The sequence below is a fragment of the Sardina pilchardus genome, chromosome 16, assembly GCF_963854185.1.
Source record: "Sardina pilchardus chromosome 16, fSarPil1.1, whole genome shotgun sequence".
Taxonomy (NCBI): Eukaryota; Metazoa; Chordata; class Actinopteri; order Clupeiformes; family Clupeidae; genus Sardina; species Sardina pilchardus.
The window spans coordinates 255,771-275,000 of NC_085009.1; the positions used below are offsets into that span (position 1 = coordinate 255,771).

Genomic DNA, 19,230 nt, shown 5'->3' on the forward strand with positions numbered 1-19,230 from the left:
CTTTTCAAAGTTGTCCCTTTAAAAGTGCCTGCTTGAAACTCAAACCAGGAATTTTACGTTCAATAATATGTTAAAGGTCTGGCCATGCACAAACTCTTCTCAATATCATCCAGTACTACTTTCAAATGATCACTTTCTGTAATTGTCTCTCTTCTATTCATTGTGTACTCTTTTATACTCTCTCTTTCTCTGTCTCTCGCTCTTTCTCCTTCTCTCACACTTTCTTATGTCCTCCACTGGAGCTGGTAACGCTCTCCCAGTCTTATCAAGGAGACCCCAGAAAACCTTCTGATTTAATATGCCTTCCTTTAACAGTTGCCATGAACACCCAAACAGAAATATTGCATTATTTGCTTTTCATGGCAACAGCATGTTTTAACAAAAGATTACCCCCCCCCCCCAAAAAAACGTCACAATTCACAAGAGTGTAACTTCTCAAGATAAAATAAATCAGTCTCTGCACAGCACACCCACACATACTTCAAAACAACAAAGTAAAACATGAGAATCAAGTTTCACACCACTGTTCCTCTTGTGATCTATAGTATCTGCAGGTGAGGTGCAGAACAAACTGCAAAATAAATGTCCAAAAATGAATTCATCATAAAATAAGATGTTCAATACAGCAAAAGAGAAACACCTTAAAATATGAACTAACAATGAACAGCACAGGGAAGGCATAACAGGACTCTTGAGAGTGTTGTATTGATGAACAAACGTAAGGTGCTTTCGACTGAAAACAGATCTATCTTCCTATTTCTGCTTTCTCCCTACATTTTGAACTCTCCGCTTAAGTCCACATCTTTGCATCTTTCTCTCTGCACTTCCTTCTCCTGTATTCCTGCATTCCTCATACTGCCTCAAACTCCTCTTGAAACATAAAGGAGGTACTTCATCCTGTTACAACAGGCAGACACACACATACACCAACACACACACACACACACACAAACACAATTCATACACATATACACTCATAACAAATGTCAGCAACTCCTCATCTACTAGGATCTATTTCTTTGGGATTATCAGTAGCTTAGCCATTCAACAAACATGTACGCACCCACACAAACAGACATATCTACCATAAACTAAAAGAGAATAACATGTCTATTTCTATAACATTGAGAGGTATGTATTTCCCATTTGAAACACACTTGCACACAGACCGACACACACATTCTGGAACACAGCAAGTCAAATTATTTGGTGAGGCATGCCAAAATAGCACACTCATTGCTGACTCATGTTTGTGCGTTAGATCAGAGCCTGTCCCAAACAGGACACACATCACACAACCACCAGCTCACAACATCATTTCCTGTACGATCCAGCAGAAGCAGACATGAGTGAGGGTTAATCAGGAAAAACACCCACACATACGGACATACACACACACACACACACACACACACACACACACACACACACACACACACAAATACACACAGACACACACTGTTGGCCAGTTAAATGAGCAAACATCACCAAAGTTGTAATGAACAAATAGCAGTGAGAGTGTTGTTATCTGTCTCATATCCCCCCCCCCCCACACACACACACACACACACACACACACACACTCAGACAGGGGTTTCTCTGCTCTGCTTCAGGTCTGGAGCACTGTTCTGTCGTCTCATGCGGGGCGGTGTGTTGTAGCCCTGTGCCTTGGGCCCCCACTCTCCTGGGGCTCCTCGTCCATGATTGAATGGGGGTGCAAAAGGGTACTGCTGGTAGCACTGACCACCCTGTTGCCTACGCTGGTTGCCATAGTACCCATCTCCTCCACCACTGCCCCCCCGGTCTCGTTCGCCAGGGCTGGGAGACGGACGTCGGTAGCGCGCCCCATTACCGCCCCTCCCGCCGCCCTGCTGGTGACTGCTGTCCCTGCTGTGGTTGCCGTTCTGGTTGCCATAGTGACCGGGGTTGCCTTGGGCAACGGAGCTGTCAAGCGAGTTGCGTCGGTAGCGCCTGGGCTGTTGCTGCTGGAAGTGCTGCTGCTGCTGGTGCTGCTGATGGTTTCCCAGGTGACCGTTGCTATAGTTCCCATTGCTGTAGTTCCCGTTGCTATAGTTGCGCTGCTGCTGCTGTTGTGGTTGCCAGGGCCCACGGCTTGGCGAGGGGTTGCGCATGCGATGCGGGCCCATGATGATGGGCACGTGGGGAGGCATCTGGAAAGGAAGGGGCAACAGAGGCGCGCCAGTGCCCGGGACCAACGGAGCAGCGTGTGCAGCCAATGCTGGCAGTGGCGGGGAGGGACTAGTTCCACTTTTCCTGCCTCCACCCCCTTCCTCTCCTTCCCCTCCTCCTTCACCTGCCTCCCTCTCTCTGTCGAGCTCGTTCTCGGTCAGTGCGTGGGGCCAGGAGAGCCGGTGCTGTGGGTTGCTCTTGAAGGGGAACTTGAGCTTGCACTCCTGCGGCGGGATGAAGCGTCCCGTGCCTGGCAGATGAACCACGCTGCCCCCCTCCTGCCCGCTGGCAACGAGGGCACCGATGCCCGCTCCGCTACTGCTGCGCCGGAGCTTCTTGGTGATCTGCTGCTGCTGCAGGTTGTGCAGACGCTGCTGCTCCTGGCGCAGCCAGCGCAGGCGCCCGCGGCGGAACGCTGGGTCCTCCTCCATCAGCTTGGTCACTCGCCCGGTCCCCTGCCCGGTCCCCTGCCCGGTCCCCTCCCCGGGCTCCATTCCACTCAGAGGGTCGTCACTGTCGCCTGCCTCCCTGTCGTCCATGTCCTCTAGAGAGCCATCGTCCTGAGTCACACACACAAGGTAACCACACATACACTGTTACCGTAATTTGTCTGATTCTGGTTCTGCATGTATGTGTGTGTGATATGTATTTTGTGTGTGTGTGTGTGTGTGTGTGTGTGTGTGTGTGTGTACCTGCAGCGGTATGATACTCTCCATCTTGATCATGCGGTCTCTGAGGGCTTTGATCTCCTCGTCCTTCATGTTGTTCTGCAGCTTCACCTCCTGCAGGATGTCTGTGAGCTTATTGATGTGCGCCTTCAGGTCGCCAAAATCCCCTCCTCCACCGCCACCACCACCACCACCGCCACCACCACCACCACCATCACCTCCTCCTCCTTCTCTCATCTCCCCCGTCTTCCCATCACCAGCACCTCCTCCCTCTCCAGCCATCTCAACTGCCGCCACATTGACAGTGGTGTTGGCGTTCTCGCCCATGCCCACGGTGTTCCATACGTCCTCGGCCACCGCTTGCCAGCTGTCGGGCTCAGCCGCCTCACGCCGGTTGTACAGACGGCCCAGCTCACGCATCTTGACCAGGGCCAAAGCCTCTACCTCGCGCCGCGAGTGGCGAAAGTCACCCAGCGCCACCTCGTAACAGATCTCCTTGACTGCCTGCAGACGTAGGTCATCAGCGGTGACACGCTGCGGGTCCTTGCAGATGCGCCGGCGCTGGGGGATCTGGTAGACGCGGAGGGGCTGGCGCCGCTTCCCACTGCTGGGCAGACCCACGCGCTTCACGATGGACTGCACCTGTTGGAGCAGGGGAGGGTTAAGTATTGGTATGGTTTTTTCAAAGCAACTTACTGTACAAAATAAAACAATACAATTGTCATGGTCTGAGCCGACCAATATTTCTTTATTTTATTGTACACGGTTTTTACCAGTCATTTCTTGTGTTAGAGCGCCATCTAGTGGCCAGAGTCAAAATCGTATTTGGAGTGTAGTGGTAAACTTCCTGCTTAGCGTGCAGCAGACTAAGGAGAGAAGTATTTCGAGAGCATTCACACTGAGCTGTCTCCGGACAATTAACGTTTTATTTGCGATATGGTTACATGTATCTCTTACCCTTACGAAGGCAATGCTGTAAGTATACTTTATGTTACTGAAATATGTGTGTTGTACAGAGGTCTACTCTAGCAAATGAGATATGTTTAAAAAGGATTTCTTTGTTCTTAAAATGGCGGCAAGTTGCTGTGTGTTTGTGACTAGCATTGTGCGTTCGCTTATGGACGGGACAAATGGACTGAAGGTGGTTTGTTTGTGTTCACAGCTTTTACAGCATAAATAAAGGAAGGAGAAAGGGAGTGAAGATTTCCTGCATTCTTTGTTCGTCCTAGCCTATAGCTGTAAACTACCTGGATAGCTAAGTAGCTCAAAAACTTAGTGAGGCCAGCACAGTAAAAGAGCAAACCTTCATTTGTCGAGCCATTGCCTGTCAAGACGACAGATCTTCTAGCAACATGCAGTTCGAAAGTCAACAGCCTGCTCCACAAGACATGGAACTTCAGTCAAATGCACAGCTACACTCAGGGCCAACCGAAGCCGACTTGCAAAACCTCGAGGTGAGATCTCAAGCATCGATGTCCGGCGCCAGTCGTGCGTCCACACACGGGTCAAACAGCAGTTCTAATAAGAGCGCTATGTTAGCAACAGCAAAGGCGAAGGCACAAGCAGCTCGAACCAGAGCCGCCTATTCTGAAAAAGAATTAGAAATGAAACTTCAGAAAGCAAAGCTAGAAGCGGAATTAGAAGCATTGCAATGCAAAAAGGAAATGGAGGCTGCAATAGCCGAAGCTGCAATGCTTCAAGCTGAATTTGAAGATGACCAAAGCCTCGGGGAAGCGGGGTCAGAGGTAGGCCAACGGTATTTCACTGCACATGGTGTCCAGACAAGACGAGAGATAAAGCTAGAAAATCACACAGCCTTTCCCAGTGCACACAACTACTCGTCACCATTGACTCAGCCAGTGCAGTCATCTATGCCACCTACCAAAACATATCAGACTTCAACCCACACCTGCAACAAAGCATGGCAGGGAGCAACATACAACCCTCTCCCTGGTCCAGCCCCACACACCTTCAACAAAGCATGGCAGGGAGCAGCAACATACAACCCCCTCCCTGGTCCAGTCCCACGCACCAGCTTGCCCCGTCACCACACAGCAGATCCAGACGACCATGGCGCCGCAACCACAGATCTGGCCAGGTTCATCGCAAAAAGCCAGCTGGTCTCCACGGGACTGACAAAGTTTGACGATAGAGTAGAGAACTACTGGGCGTGGAAAGCCTCATTCTGCAACATCATAGACAACATACAACTGACGGTAGCAGAAGAAACCGACCTTCTGATCAAATGGCTCGGCAAAGAGTCATCGGAACAGGCACGCAGACTGAAAGCAGCCCACATCAGAGATCCACAGAGCGGCCTCAAGGCTATCTGGCAGCGCCTCGAAGAGTGTTACGGCACACCGGAAGCCATTGAGGGGGCGCTATTCGCAAGACTGGAAAACTTCCCAAAGATATCCAACAAAGAACCAGCAAAGCTGCGTGAGTTAGCCGATCTCCTACAAGAATTGCATGCTGCAAAACAAGATGGATTTCTTCCAGGACTGGCGTATCTGGACACAGCTAGGGGAGTAGCTCCAATTGTTGAAAAGCTGCCATACAGTCTGCAGGAAAAGTGGATGTACTACGGCTCACAGATCAAACGTGAGCGCCAGATTCCTTTCCCTCCATTCGGTGTATTTGTGAACTTCATTCACAACCAAGCCAAAGCTAGAAACGATCCCAGTTTTACCATCACTCAGTCTGCTGCACCCGCCACTAAGAGAGACAAGATCAGAGGCCCCCCAAGCCAGGCAAAGCAGCTTGTTGCAACTCACAAGACGCAAGTCGCCGACTCCAGCCAAAGAGGTGAGCCAAAGCCAGACACTCCCGATCCAAGCAAGCATTGCCCAATTCATCAAAAGCCTCATTCGCTAGTAAAGTGCAGGGGCTTCAGAGACAAGTTGATGACTGACCGCAAACAGTACCTCAAAGAAAACTTCATCTGTTTTCGCTGTTGTGCATCAACTGCCCACATTGCAAAAAACTGTAACACAGCCATAACGTGCGCAGAATGCCAAAGCGACAAGCATGTTGAAGCCCTTCATCCTGGTCCATCACCATGGAAAGCAAAACCAGCCCCACCCATTTCAGATGACGGCAGGGAGGGCGATGAAAGCGTCACATCCAAGTGCACTGAAGTATGCGGTGAAGGGGTGAGTGCGAGAGCTTGTTCAAAGATCTGCCTAGTTAACGTGTATCCCCTGGGCCACCGGGAAGCTCTGACCAAAGTGTATGCCATTATCGATGAACAAAGCAACAAATCTCTGGCCCGATCTGACTTTTTTGAGTTATTCAAAGACAAGAGCAGTCCCTCACCGTACACACTGAAGACATGTGCAGGCAGCATAGAAACATCTGGGAGGAGAGCGTGTGGCTACATGCTGGAGTCATACGACGAGAAGACCTGCATCCCTCTTCCAGTCCTCATTGAGTGCAACGCGCTCCCAAATAACAGGTCAGAAATTCCCACTCCTAATGCAGCTTTACATCACCCCCACCTGAAAAGCATAGCCAGCGAGATCCCCCCCTTACATCCCAATGCAGAAATACTCCTTTTGCTGGGAAGAGACATTTTAAGAATTCACAAGATCCGTGAGCAAATAAATGGACCCAATAATGCCCCGTTTGCTCAGAAATTAGACCTAGGGTGGGTGGTGATTGGAGACGTGTGCCTTGGCATAGCACACCGGCCTTCAGCAGTCACCGCTCTCAAAACATCCATCTTGGAGAACGGTCGCCCCAGCTACCTCACGCCCTGCTACAGCCACCTGCGTGTGAAAGACCTCACACAAAGCTACTCCAACCCGCAGTTGCCTCCACCTCAGCGCGCAGCTATCCATCCAGCTCCTCTTCTCTGTGACGACGACACAGACTCCTCCATCTTCACCTGCACTGACAACGACCATCAGCCTGCTCCGTCCATTGAGGACCTCAAGTTTCTGAAAATAATGGACAAGGAAGTCTTCAAAGATGATTCTCAAAGCTGGGTTGCACCCCTCCCCTTCCGGTCTCCTAGGAGACGCCTGCCTAACAACAGAGACTATGCATTAAAACGACTAAGGTCAGTCTGCCACACATTAGAAAAGAAACCTGTCATGAAACAACACTACATGCAGTTCATGCAGAAAATGATTGACTGTAAACATGCTGAAATCGCTCCAGCCCTTCCAGAGAGAAAAGAATGTTGGTATCTGCCATCCTTTGGTATCTACCATCCCAAAAAGCCAGAACAGATCCGCATTGTGTTCGATTCAAGCGCTCAGCATGAAGGAATCTCACTCAACAATGTCCTGCTGAAAGGGCCCGATCTAAACAATAACCTGCTAGGCGTCCTCATTAGGTTCAGAAAAGAGAAAATCGCCGTAACCGCAGACATTCAGCACATGTACTACTGTTTTGTCGTTAATGAAGAGCACAGAGACTACCTGAGGTTTCTGTGGTTCCGTGACAACCAGTGGAACAACGACATCGTGGACTACCAAATGCGCGTCCATGTCTTCGGGAACACGCCATCCCCTGCTGTGGCGATCTACTGCCTCAGAAAAGCAGCAGCGGAAGGAGAGGCTGAATTTGGCTCAGACGTACGGGCATTCATTGAAAGAGACTTTTATGTTGACGATGCCTTGAAGTCCTTTGCAACCGAGTCTGAGGCCATCAGCGTCATCAAGCGAGCACAGGAGATGCTCTCCCGCTCCGGTCTTAGGCTGCATAAGATCACAACAAACAGTGCTGCTGTCATGAACGAATTCCCTCCGGAAGACCGTGCTAACAGCATCAAAGATTTTGATTTCTCCACAGACGAAGTGCCTATGCAGCGCAGCTTAGGCATAAGCTGGAACATTCTCACAGACACATTCACCTTTCAAGTGCAAGAGGACAACAAGCCGTTTACACGCAGAGGCGTGCTTTCCACCATTAACAGCATCTTCGATCCTCTTGGCTTTCTCGCACCTGTCACCATACAAGGAAGATTACTGCTCAGACAGCTGACCATGGAAAGCGGAGAGTGGGACTCACCTCTCCCGGAACACCTGAAAGCGGAGTGGCTGAAGTGGAAAAGTTCCCTACAGTGCCTTCAAGAACTACAGATTCCCCGCTGCTACACATCCCTCTCCCCATCTGCGGCTAGCTCAAGGGAGTTGTGTGTGTTTGCAGACGCATCAACCAAAGCTATTGCTGCGGTAGCCTACCTGAAAGTGACCGACAAAGACGGCCACTCTGAAGTTGGATTTGTCCTCGGCAAGACAAAGCTAGCACCCGTTAAAGAGACAACTATACCCAGACTCGAACTCTGTGCTGCAGTCCTAGCCGTGGAAATAGCGGAGTTCGCTGTAAGTAACATGGACTTGCACATGAACTCTGTGTCTTTCTTTTCAGACAGTAAAGTCGTGCTAGGCTATGTCAACAACGAGCAGAGAAGATTCTATGTCTACGTGAGCAACAGAGTGCAACGCATCAGACAAGCGACTTCACCACAACAGTGGATTTACGTCCCATCACAGCTCAACCCAGCGGATCACGGCTCCAGATCTGTTCCTGCAGCCTCATTGAAGGACACTAACTGGCTGACCGGTCCTGTCTTTCTGCCCGGTAAGCCACCAGACGATGTTCAAGAACAATTTGACCTCATTGACCCTGGGTCTGACCCTGAAATCCGGCCTAAAGTGTCAGTGCTGGTCACCCAAACCTCCACAAGCCATCTAGGAGTGAAGCGCTTCGACCACTTCTCAAAGTGGACCACTGTCTTAAGAACACTTGCTATTTTTATTCACATTGCTCAGTGTTTCACTCAGACCATCTGTGACAGCACATGCAGAGGGTGGCACGTCTGTAAAAAAGCAGTCACGCCAGAGAACCTAGAAAAAGCAAGAAAACTCCTGATCATGAACATGCAACAGGAAACATATGCTAATGAACTCAACAACGTACAGAAACAGACAGACTTACCAAAGCAAAGCAGCATCAGAAAGCTTCGTCCAGTGATTGACAGCGATGGGCTTCTCCGAGTCGGCGGACGTATCTCGCAGTCTGGCTTAGAGATGAACAGAACCAATCCTCTCATCATCCCAGGTCAGCATCACCTAACGACCCTCCTCGTGAGATACCACCACGAACAGGTAAAGCACCAAGGCAGACACTTCACTGAGGGAGCCGTCAGGGATGCTGGACTATGGCTGGTAGGAGGGAAAAAGTGCATAAGGGGCACCATTTTCAGGTGTGTCACTTGCAGAAGACTGCGAGGCAAAATAGAGCATCAGCTGATGGCAGACCTACCTGCAGACCGGCTACAAGTCGCCCCACCTTTCACCTACATCGGCCTGGACGTGTTTGGCCCATGGGAGGTGTCCTGCCGTCGGACCAGAGGTGGCCAGGCCAACAACAAAAGGTGGGCTGTGTTGTTTACATGCCTCAGTGTGCGCGCAGTGCACATAGAGGTAATAGAGACTTTAAGTGCATCCAGCTTCATTAATGCTCTGAAGAGATTTTTCTCCATCAGAGGGCCTGCAAAGTTAATCAGGTCTGACCAAGGCACAAACTTCATCGGAGCGTCGAAAGAATTGAACCTGGAAGGGGATTCAGACATGCAGCGATACCTACAAGATCAACAGTGCACATGGATCTTCAATCCACCACATTCTTCCCACATGGGAGGTGCCTGGGAGCGACTCATTGGTGTGTCACGCCGCATCCTAGACTCCATGTTTCTGCAGCAGCGCTTTTCTTCTCTGACTCACGAAGTGCTTGTCACACTCATGGCAGAGGTGTGTGCAATCATCAATGCGAGGCCTCTGCTGCCTGTTCCCACTGACCCAGAGAGCCCGCTCATACTTACCCCATCCATGCTATTGACACAGAAGACCGGAACTCCAGCTTCAGCTCCAGCAGACTTCGGCAAAGCAGAGATCCTCCGTCAGCAGTGGAAACAAGTGCAGCATCTTGCTGAGACTTTTTGGCACAAATGCGAGTACCTCAACACCCTGCAAAGTCGGTCCAAGTGGCAGGACACAAGGCCCAACTTGCAGGAAGGAGACGTTGTCCTGATGAGAGACAGTGCTGTAAAAAGACACTTCTGGCCTATGGCTATGGTCACAAAAACTCTTCCCAGTAAGGACAGTGTAGTGAGATCTGTGGAAGTAAGAGCAATTCGTGAAGGCACTCCTAAAGTGTACACCAGACCAGTTTCTGAGCTTGTTTTACTGTTTTCTCCCAAACGTGATGTTGAATGTGTTTAATACATGTGAGTTCTTAGTTATGGTATCCCTAAGATACCAGGCAGGGAGTGTCATGGTCTGAGCCGACCAATATTTCTTTATTTTATTGTACACGGTTTTTACCAGTCATTTCTTGTGTTAGAGCGCCATCTAGTGGCCAGAGTCAAAATCGTATTTGGAGTGTAGTGGTAAACTTCCTGCTTAGCGTGCAGCAGACTAAGGAGAGAAGTATTTCGAGAGCATTCACACTGAGCTGTCTCCGGACAATTAACGTTTTATTTGCGATATGGTTACATGTATCTCTTACCCTTACGAAGGCAATGCTGTAAGTATACTTTATGTTACTGAAATATGTGTGTTGTACAGAGGTCTACTCTAGCAAATGAGATATGTTTAAAAAGGATTTCTTTGTTCTTAAAATGGCGGCAAGTTGCTGTGTGTTTGTGACTAGCATTGTGCGTTCGCTTATGGACGGGACAAATGGACTGAAGGTGGTTTGTTTGTGTTCACAGCTTTTACAGCATAAATAAAGGAAGGAGAAAGGGAGTGAAGATTTCCTGCATTCTTTGTTCGTCCTAGCCTATAGCTGTAAACTACCTGGATAGCTAAGTAGCTCAAAAACTTAGTGAGGCCAGCACAACAATAGTTAAAACAGTAAAAAGGAAAATCTATTCCAGAACTGAAGTAAAGTATTAAACACATGCGTGACAGCTGGCAGAACAGCAGCTGTGATTGACTGTAGAAGTAGAGAAACCACATGTTCATTAAGTGGAGAAAAAGAGTCCAATGATTCCACCATGCCACCACAAGGCAAATCCTTCATTAAAGGCTCATCAAACTGGATGCTTATCTTAGCAACTTTTTCGGTGAAGAATGTTGCAAAGCTATCTGCTGACAGTGAAGTAGATGATGGCGGTGGTGGAGGATTGAGAAGAGACTTTAAAGTAGACAAACGTTTTACTGTGGCGCAAGTGTAATATGGATGGATGAAAAAGATGATAGGAAAGGCTGATAGCCAGGTACTAAGATCAATTTGCATCTCTGGATGTATGCCATTTCCTCTCAGCAGCTATAAAGGTGATGATACATGGCAAAGTTGAGCAACATTTCAGGCAACGGACAACCAGGTGAGACGCAGGGCAACTAATCAGGACAACAGACAACTGGCAACATCCGCATACTGTAGTTTGCGATAACTTTGTTAGCAAAATCATCACTAGTTAGCTAAATCCCATTCATTCTCAATGGAGCCGTGGCAGGCTAATGGCCATTTACATTTACTGTAAAAAACAGTAAATGTACAACTTACAACCTCAGCACATAAAAAATGATGTTCATTGTTTTTTTAAGCATTTGATGAGCCATTGAATGGCCAGTTTGGGTTTCAACATATCTTACCGAAATAAAAAAAATATAAAAGGTCTCTCTTTTTCCTCGCTCCGCTGTCACCACGCCGCCATCGTTGAACATTTCAGAAGCTCACAGATGGTCATGTGATTCATTACTAGCATTCTGATTGGATTATCTCAACACGTTGCCCATAAGTATCCAAATTGTTCAGATAGAATTTTGTTGCCCAATGTCAATGGGTAGCGTTGGGTAGCAGCATTACATCGCCCATCAACATCACCTTAAGGTTTTGTGGATAGAGAAGTTTGAGTGAATGTGTGTGTGTGTGTGTGTGTGTGTGTGTGTGTGTGTGTGTGTGTGTGTGTGTGTTGCAGTGTTTTTTTGAGTGTTTTTTCATTTATTTATTCAGCTGGTAATAACTCTTTTTCTGCATGCTTGCATGTCAATGTGTGTGAGTGTGTGTCTGCTTGTGTTTAGTCAGTGTGTGAGTGTGTGTCTGTTTCTGTTTATGCCTGTCAGTTTGTCTCTATGTCAAATTTTGGAACAGTAAATGAGTGTTAAATTGCACTAACATGGTTACATAAATCAGATGGGGCCTCCTACCAAGGGTCTGTTAGAGTAATTGAGTTAGTTTGTGTGCATGTGCCTGTGTGTGTTCGCGTGCGTGCGTGTATGCGTGTCACCTTATTAGCTGGTAGTTTCTCTCTGAGGGATGAAATTAGCCTCCAGCTTTCCTCACAGGAGCGCTTATCAGAGTCGTCACCACTATCTGAGTCAGCATACTACACACACACACACACACACACAAATAAAAAAAATGGACAAAAGATGAGAGGGAGAAAGAGATCCACAGAATGTCGCACAAAAACACAATGTGTAAACACCAGAAAACTCCATTACCATTCCATTTCTATTTACTCAAGATGGTTAGTCCTGTATATGCATGCTTGTATACCACATACCTAAGATGGAGACTCAGACTGAAGTTGCACTTAAGTCACAAAAACAATAACTTCAGACTTGACTTGTTTGACTGCACATCAAAAGACTTGACTCGGACTCATGAACAACCTAAATTCCATGTAATTATTACTTTTTTGATCTAAATGTATTGATTCATTTATTTATATTTTATTGTATTGGTGCATATACTTTGAGATGCAGAATGCATGTGCTATGTGTGCACATTCACGGATAAAAAAATTCATTGACCATGGCGACTTCCTGGAGTTGTGCCTTTTACTTTCGGTTACACCAATAACCTACAGCTACCTTCAAGCCAAGGTGTGTGGTACCAGGATACATTATGCCGGTTCAACAACGTCTAATTTCATCAGGCCTCTCCAAACAGATAGGTCACTTACTAATGTCAAAGAGATGTTAAACTTAGCATATATCATCACAGGTCTCAAGCTAACCATTGCAAAGTGTTGTGCCAATGCTGGGAACAGGCAATTTGTATCTTTATAGTTGGCCATATGATGTGGCAGACTGTGGTTAATATTTCACCATGTCCGAGAGCTAAAGGGATGTGTGACCGGATGTGTTAAGTAACCTTAGCAGAACATTAGACTACTGTAATGTCCTAAATTGGTGACCCAATGTAAGTCCTGGATGAAAACAAAATTAAGCTAGCTCCACCATGAGTGATATTTTTCCTGTCACAGTTCACATCCTTGGCTGCACACATTTTATTTCAGAAAACAAAACACTATAGAAATGTGGGAGTATTCATTTTCAGCATTTTTTCCCCAGAACATTACACATGTCAGATGTATCATGTAGATTTTATAAGTGGCAAGCAAATAAAACTATTGGAAAGAGAAAAAAAAACTATTGAAATTAGTTCTTAATTTGTGTTTCTTCAGATTGCATTGCATATGTACATACAGTTGCAAATAGGGGCAGATGGACAAAGACAGCGTTAAAACGACTTTTTCTGCCCACAGAAAGCGAAAGCTGTCCCATGCCATATTAGGACATGACTTTCACTTCATTGGGTAAACAGCGATCATCGCCACCAGTTAGTGCTCCTGTAATGTCATTTGTGGCCTCCACATCTGAGTGATATACATCAATCACAAGCGTATAGTTAAATGGAGCCAACCATAACATTAAAAGGAATCAAGTTTAGAGATCATGAAATTACAATTTACTGATCATGACATAATACAATATATGATCATAAGATGGCACCAAACAGCAAAATAAATGCAGAGCAGTAACTATTCTCCACTTCAAAACAAATTGGAAGAAATCAAATAACATATTAAAAGGTAACCAAAAGATGCTTTCAACATGTTTTGCTTTTTTAGCTGACTTAATAATTTAATAACATAATTTACTAGTAATAGTGGTTAATAAAATTCTCCTCCTTCTCTTGGTCTCCCTCTCTCTGTTTCCCACACACGCACACACTAACCAGTCTCTGCTGCTCTAGCAGTAGATCCGCCTCCTCCTTCTCTTTCCGGTACTGATTCTCCACATCCTGTAGCCTGATGAGCAGAAAGGGGGAGAACTCATTAAAAAAATGCTATATTCTGAAAACCATCACAGAGAAAATGTTCAAAATAAAATATGTTTCTAACTGATTAAATGCACTAATTTCAATCTGCAACGCACACTACATACGGATATTATGCTGCAGAAGCACGTAATGAGAACAGACAACAATATCAACATTTGCCAATTTATTTACACATCTCAGGGCAATGTAGCAGAAATCAGCTGAGTGATTTATAGTGTTTTATTTAACATCTAGAAAAACACAATGAAATTGACTTTCATGAGAGTTTGTCATCTAGAATTTGCCATGATACGTTTCATGGAAATAGCCTGAGTATTCCCATGCTGCCTTGTGCACGATTTGATTCACGATTTGATTCGGCAGCCTGGAAACTACTGCCCTAGTTTTTGCCTCAGATAGGGGACCAATCACAGAACAGGGGGAAAGCAAGACGATGATGAGCTATGCACAGACACATTTGATAGACATCCATGGCGCCCAATAAATGGATCTGGGCATTCATTCAAATACGAGAAAATGAATGTTTGGTTCCCAGACCACGTCCTATTGAGAAGTGGTGGCGCTTAGCCAGGCTACCACTTTATATGAATTCCATGAATTGCGCACCGACCCACCAGTGCTTGCGTATAGCGTGGTGTTGTGTGGTGTGCATGGTATTACATTCACAACATGTTTTGCTTTGTTCATTAAATTAGCATTAGTTGGAGCAGGGCTGTATTGCCATGAGTCCAATGAGTTTCATAAGGAGTCTCACTAAACCACATTCAGTTCTACCTCACAACTGCAAAAGAGCAGTTTCTCAGAAATGTAGCACAAAATGTGTAGTGACCCAATATACTGTAAGTAATGGAAATCACAACTTACAAAACAAACCATAACTGTTATCATTTACTGGAAAGAGAATATGTAGCGTACTGTAATGGTGAACAAAAGAACAGCTTATTTGATCTGAGAGATGAAAGAGCATTCTAACAGCAGTAACATGTAACAGAAGGAAATGAGGTATCAGAACATCGAGGAGTGGTTTGACATACTGCTTCCATTATAATTGCTAGTTTGAGCGGTCTATTTATTAATGGTCTGGTTTATTGTTAATTGTCTGTATGTGAACTCATGCTGTTAGAACTATAATGTTCTTTACCCTTCTTTCATTCATACTACAATATTTCGCTATATTTCAATACTGTGCAATCACAATATATTATGCTTTTCAAAGTCTATTCTTAGATACAAATTGATATTATAAAGAAGACATAATCATGTGAAAACTGAAATTAGCCCATACTTCAGCTTAGTATACGGTGAGAGCCAATCTAACGCGTTCGTATTCAGCCATTGCTGGTAACAAAAAGAAGAGCTCTTCAACAGTGATGACCAATGGCTATGGCTATGGCTATGGCTACACTCAACACAACATGAACCATTGTCTACAACAAATCCTTTGCAAGTAAACTACAATTTAATAAAAAAATTAAAAAATCTATATTTTGTTCATAAAAATCGACACAGTAGGCCTATTGCAAAATTAAATAATCCATAATTCATACTTTCTTCCACTCTCTCCAATATCACCCTCTTTTTCTCGTCCTCTCTCTCACCTCTTCTCCATCTCTAGTTTAATGTCAATGCCTTGTTTTTCTAGCAGCTCTTTTTGGGCGTAATTCCAGTCAGCTGGCTCCCCCTGCTGGTCTTGTGTGGCACTGCGTTCTCGCTCCAGACGAGCCTGCTCTGGGTGGTTAAACCTGAACACGTGATTCTTCCCCATCACAACACGGTTTCCTGGGTCGGGGTGGAAGAGAATGAATGAGATGGCAAATATGGTAGAGGAGAGTATAATTTTGAAATTCAAACCACAAACCACAAACGGGCTACAGCTTTTCTGTGAATCACCTTAACATTGTACATTTGGCATACTTCCTGTTCTTAAAACTAAATGGAAAACACAATAATTTATTTGATTTACTCCTGCATAATCATTATTATTACAGAAATGAGATGAGTGTCCTAAGCTGCTGTGTTGTTGAACATGGTTATATATAAGCCATAATGTAGTTTTACTTTTAGAGAGGTAAAAAAAATAAACCAAAAACGATTTTTACAAAACCTGTATAACTATTATATACTGGCTATCTGATGCATAATCATTATTGATGCGTTTGTGTGTGTGTGTGTGTGTGTGTGTGTGTGTGTGTGTGTGTGTGTGTGTGTGTGTGTGTGTGTGTGTGTGTGTGTGAGAGTGTGTGTGCGCGCGCGTGTGTGCATGCGTGCACACTAAGCACATTCCATTCCTGCCACTACCAGAGCATTTTCACAGTTGTGCTGACAACGGGGTGAGGATAGAATTATTACAGATGTGCTAGAGTGACAGAACTCTCTCACACAGGCAGAGAGATACAGTACTAAGAGATAAATGGACAACACTTTGCAGGTGTACTACAACATGAACACAGACGGACAAATAAACATAGACTTTCTCTCACTCTGTCACACACACTCACACAGACACACACACAGTACAACAGACAATTATGCACATGTTTGGGACAAGCCAAATAGACTTACACACAAACTCAGAAATACGCACACACACACACACACACGCACACACACGCACATACACACTCATACACACAAGAGCACACCCACCTTGTTTGAGCACCACTGGTTCTGTGATCTGCTTCCCATTAACATATGTCTCTGCTCCCTCCAGAGGCTCCAGAGTAACATACACTACAGAGATAGATAGCGAGAGAGAGACAGAAACAGAGACAAAGAGAAGAGCGCGTCAGAAAGGACGATTCAAAAAAGCACTAGCGCGTGAACAGCACCACCATTCCCTCTCTCACTCTATCTCTCTTTCTCTCCTCCTCTTGATCTCTCCATTTCTTGCTCTCACTCACACACATATACACAAACATACAAACACTGAGACAGGATGGCATTGGGTGCCCTGGATGTGTGTTTTGGACAGGACGTGTATGTATGACAGAAGAGGGAAAGCATTATGGGGTCGATGGAAAGTTCTGGAATAATGGAGTGGTGATTATGGAAATAATCGCAAATTCAACGGTACCTGGCTTGCTTCACTGGCAACTTTTCCCAGGACAGAGAGAAACAGAAAAAAGTAAGTGTGTGTATATGTATGTGAATGTGTGTGTGTGTGTGTGTGTGTGTGTGTGTGTGTGTGTGTGTGTGTGTGTGTGTGTGTGTGTGTGTGAATATGTGTGTGAATATAGTCAACAGTTTGGGGTCACTTTGACATTTCCATTCCATTCCAACACCCCAAACTGTTGACTGCTAGTGTGTGTGTGTGTGTGTGTCTATATATATATATATGTGTGTGTGTGTGTGTGTGTGTGTACATACAGTTAGTAACGATAGTACCCCTGGCAAATATTGATTTAATGTTGATTTTCTCTTAACCAATATGCTTCTTCTGACTGAAAATGACACTGCCACTTGGTTAAAGGTTGTAAGACAATGTGGTAGAAACATGGAATTTTTCATGGAATTTATGAACAATGGCATGTCCAAAATTATTAATTCCTTCTCACAGTAAATGGTAACACTAAATCAAGGGGCTACATTCAGATTTTTTAAGGAAAAGATCAGGCAGTCTGCCAAGAGACCTGCCCCAATTATTATTCCTCAATTGGTTTGTTTTGTAATGCCATAAACCCTAAAATTGACATTCCTAAACTGGTTAGAACAAAAAGTGAGTTCCCAAACCGGTTAATAACATTCCATGTCAGCTGCGGGACATACAAATAAGGCTGATCATTAGGAATTTAAAATTATACTGTTAGGTTGCTTTCACACTAGGTCCGTTTAACTGGACCGGACCCGAGTGCTGTTACTTCTACCGTAGTTGGTCTGTGTTCACATTACATGTTTGTCTGCGCACCCGGGTCCGTTTGCGTCATAAGCACCATGCTAGACACGAACTTTGAGAATTCTGTTTACAAATATCACTTGGCAACACAGCAGAAGGCAGTGCAATGAAGAAGACAAAGGTAAAGATTCTTTATATTCTTCAGAACGTTTGCTTAGCAACCTGCTCCAGCGTTCTAGCGAACCGGACCCGAGACCACCTTTTCAGGCGGACCCGGGTCCGGTCCCAGAGTTCGGTACGGTTGCGTTCACACTGTCAAAAACAACCGAACCATCGGACCAAACGAACCCGGGTCCGGTCCAGCGGACCTAGTGTGAATGTGCCCTTAGTCTACATAATTTTCCTCAAGTCTCTATTCTCTCATCAAACATTAAAAAAGCACTAGACTACATTACATCATAACATGGTGATTCAATAGGTGCAACAACCAACCTAGTCCGTGTAGACACTAATTGCATTAACAATAGCGGCTGGTTCAAACACACCTGGCTCCACTGTAAACAGATGAGCTACCGGAAGAGTCTTTCATGCATAAGGCCTATTGGTGCAAATGACAAAAAGGCAGGCTACATAGCTACAGAAGAACTACAGACCTGTCTCCCTTCTTCCTTTCTTGTCAAAGGTTTTGGAGAAAGTGGTCTTCAAGCAAGTGTGTGACTTCCTCTATCAGAATAACCTACTAGACCCTAAGCAGTCTGGTTTCAAGAGTGGTCATTCTACTGAAACTGGGAATTTCTGGGAAAGCTCTTGACTGGTTCAAATCTTACCTTAAAGGGCACTCTTTTAACGTGTCTTGGCAGGGACAGATATCAAAGTCTCATGACCTCACTATAGGAGTCCCTCCAGGATCAGTATTAGGGCCCCTCCTTTTCTCTATTTACACCACTTCTTTAGGTGGGATTATTCGCTCTCATGGATTTGAATATCATTGCTATGCGGACGACACTCAACTTTTCCTATCCTTCCCACCTGAGGACTCTAGTGTTTCCCATCGGATCTCTGCATGCCTAAAGGATATTTCAATCTGGATGAAGGATCAGCACCTTCAGCTTAATCTTTCAAAAACTGAGCTCTTGGTGTTTCCAGCAAAAACAGCTATTCCCCAACAGATCAACATCCAGCTTGACTCATCCTCACTGACTCCAACTAGATCGGCACGTAACTTGGGTGTCATAATTGATGATCAACTTAATTTCTCTGAGCATGTTGCCTCAATTGCAAAGTCATGTCGGTATACCCTGTACAACAGTAGGAAGATCAGACCTTATCTGACACAAGATTCCACACAGCTTTTTGTACACGCAATGGTTATCTCCAAGCTGGGCTAATTCTCTGTTAGCTGGCCTACCTGCTTGTGTATTAAGACCACTACAGTTGATTCAGAATGCTGCG

The 19,230-nt window shown here is 45.5% G+C and overlaps 1 protein-coding gene across 1 annotated transcript in view; it reads right to left on the reverse strand.

Annotated features, from left to right (window-relative positions):
- Positions 1-1,545: 1,545 nt before the first annotated feature.
- Positions 1,546-19,230, reverse strand: part of si:ch73-375g18.1 (kinesin-like protein KIF1C) — a 42,415-nt gene continuing 24,730 nt past the window's right edge. Inside the window, exons 18-23 of the mRNA XM_062515680.1 lie at positions 16,593-16,676; positions 15,545-15,725; positions 13,842-13,914; positions 12,103-12,201; positions 2,883-3,500; positions 1,546-2,750 (exon numbers count right to left, since the gene is read on the reverse strand). Coding sequence (XP_062371664.1) covers positions 1,584-2,750; positions 2,883-3,500; positions 12,103-12,201; positions 13,842-13,914; positions 15,545-15,725; positions 16,593-16,676 — 2,222 coding nt within the window. The 3' untranslated portion in view covers positions 1,546-1,583. The remainder of the gene's footprint in view (positions 2,751-2,882; positions 3,501-12,102; positions 12,202-13,841; positions 13,915-15,544; positions 15,726-16,592; positions 16,677-19,230) is intronic.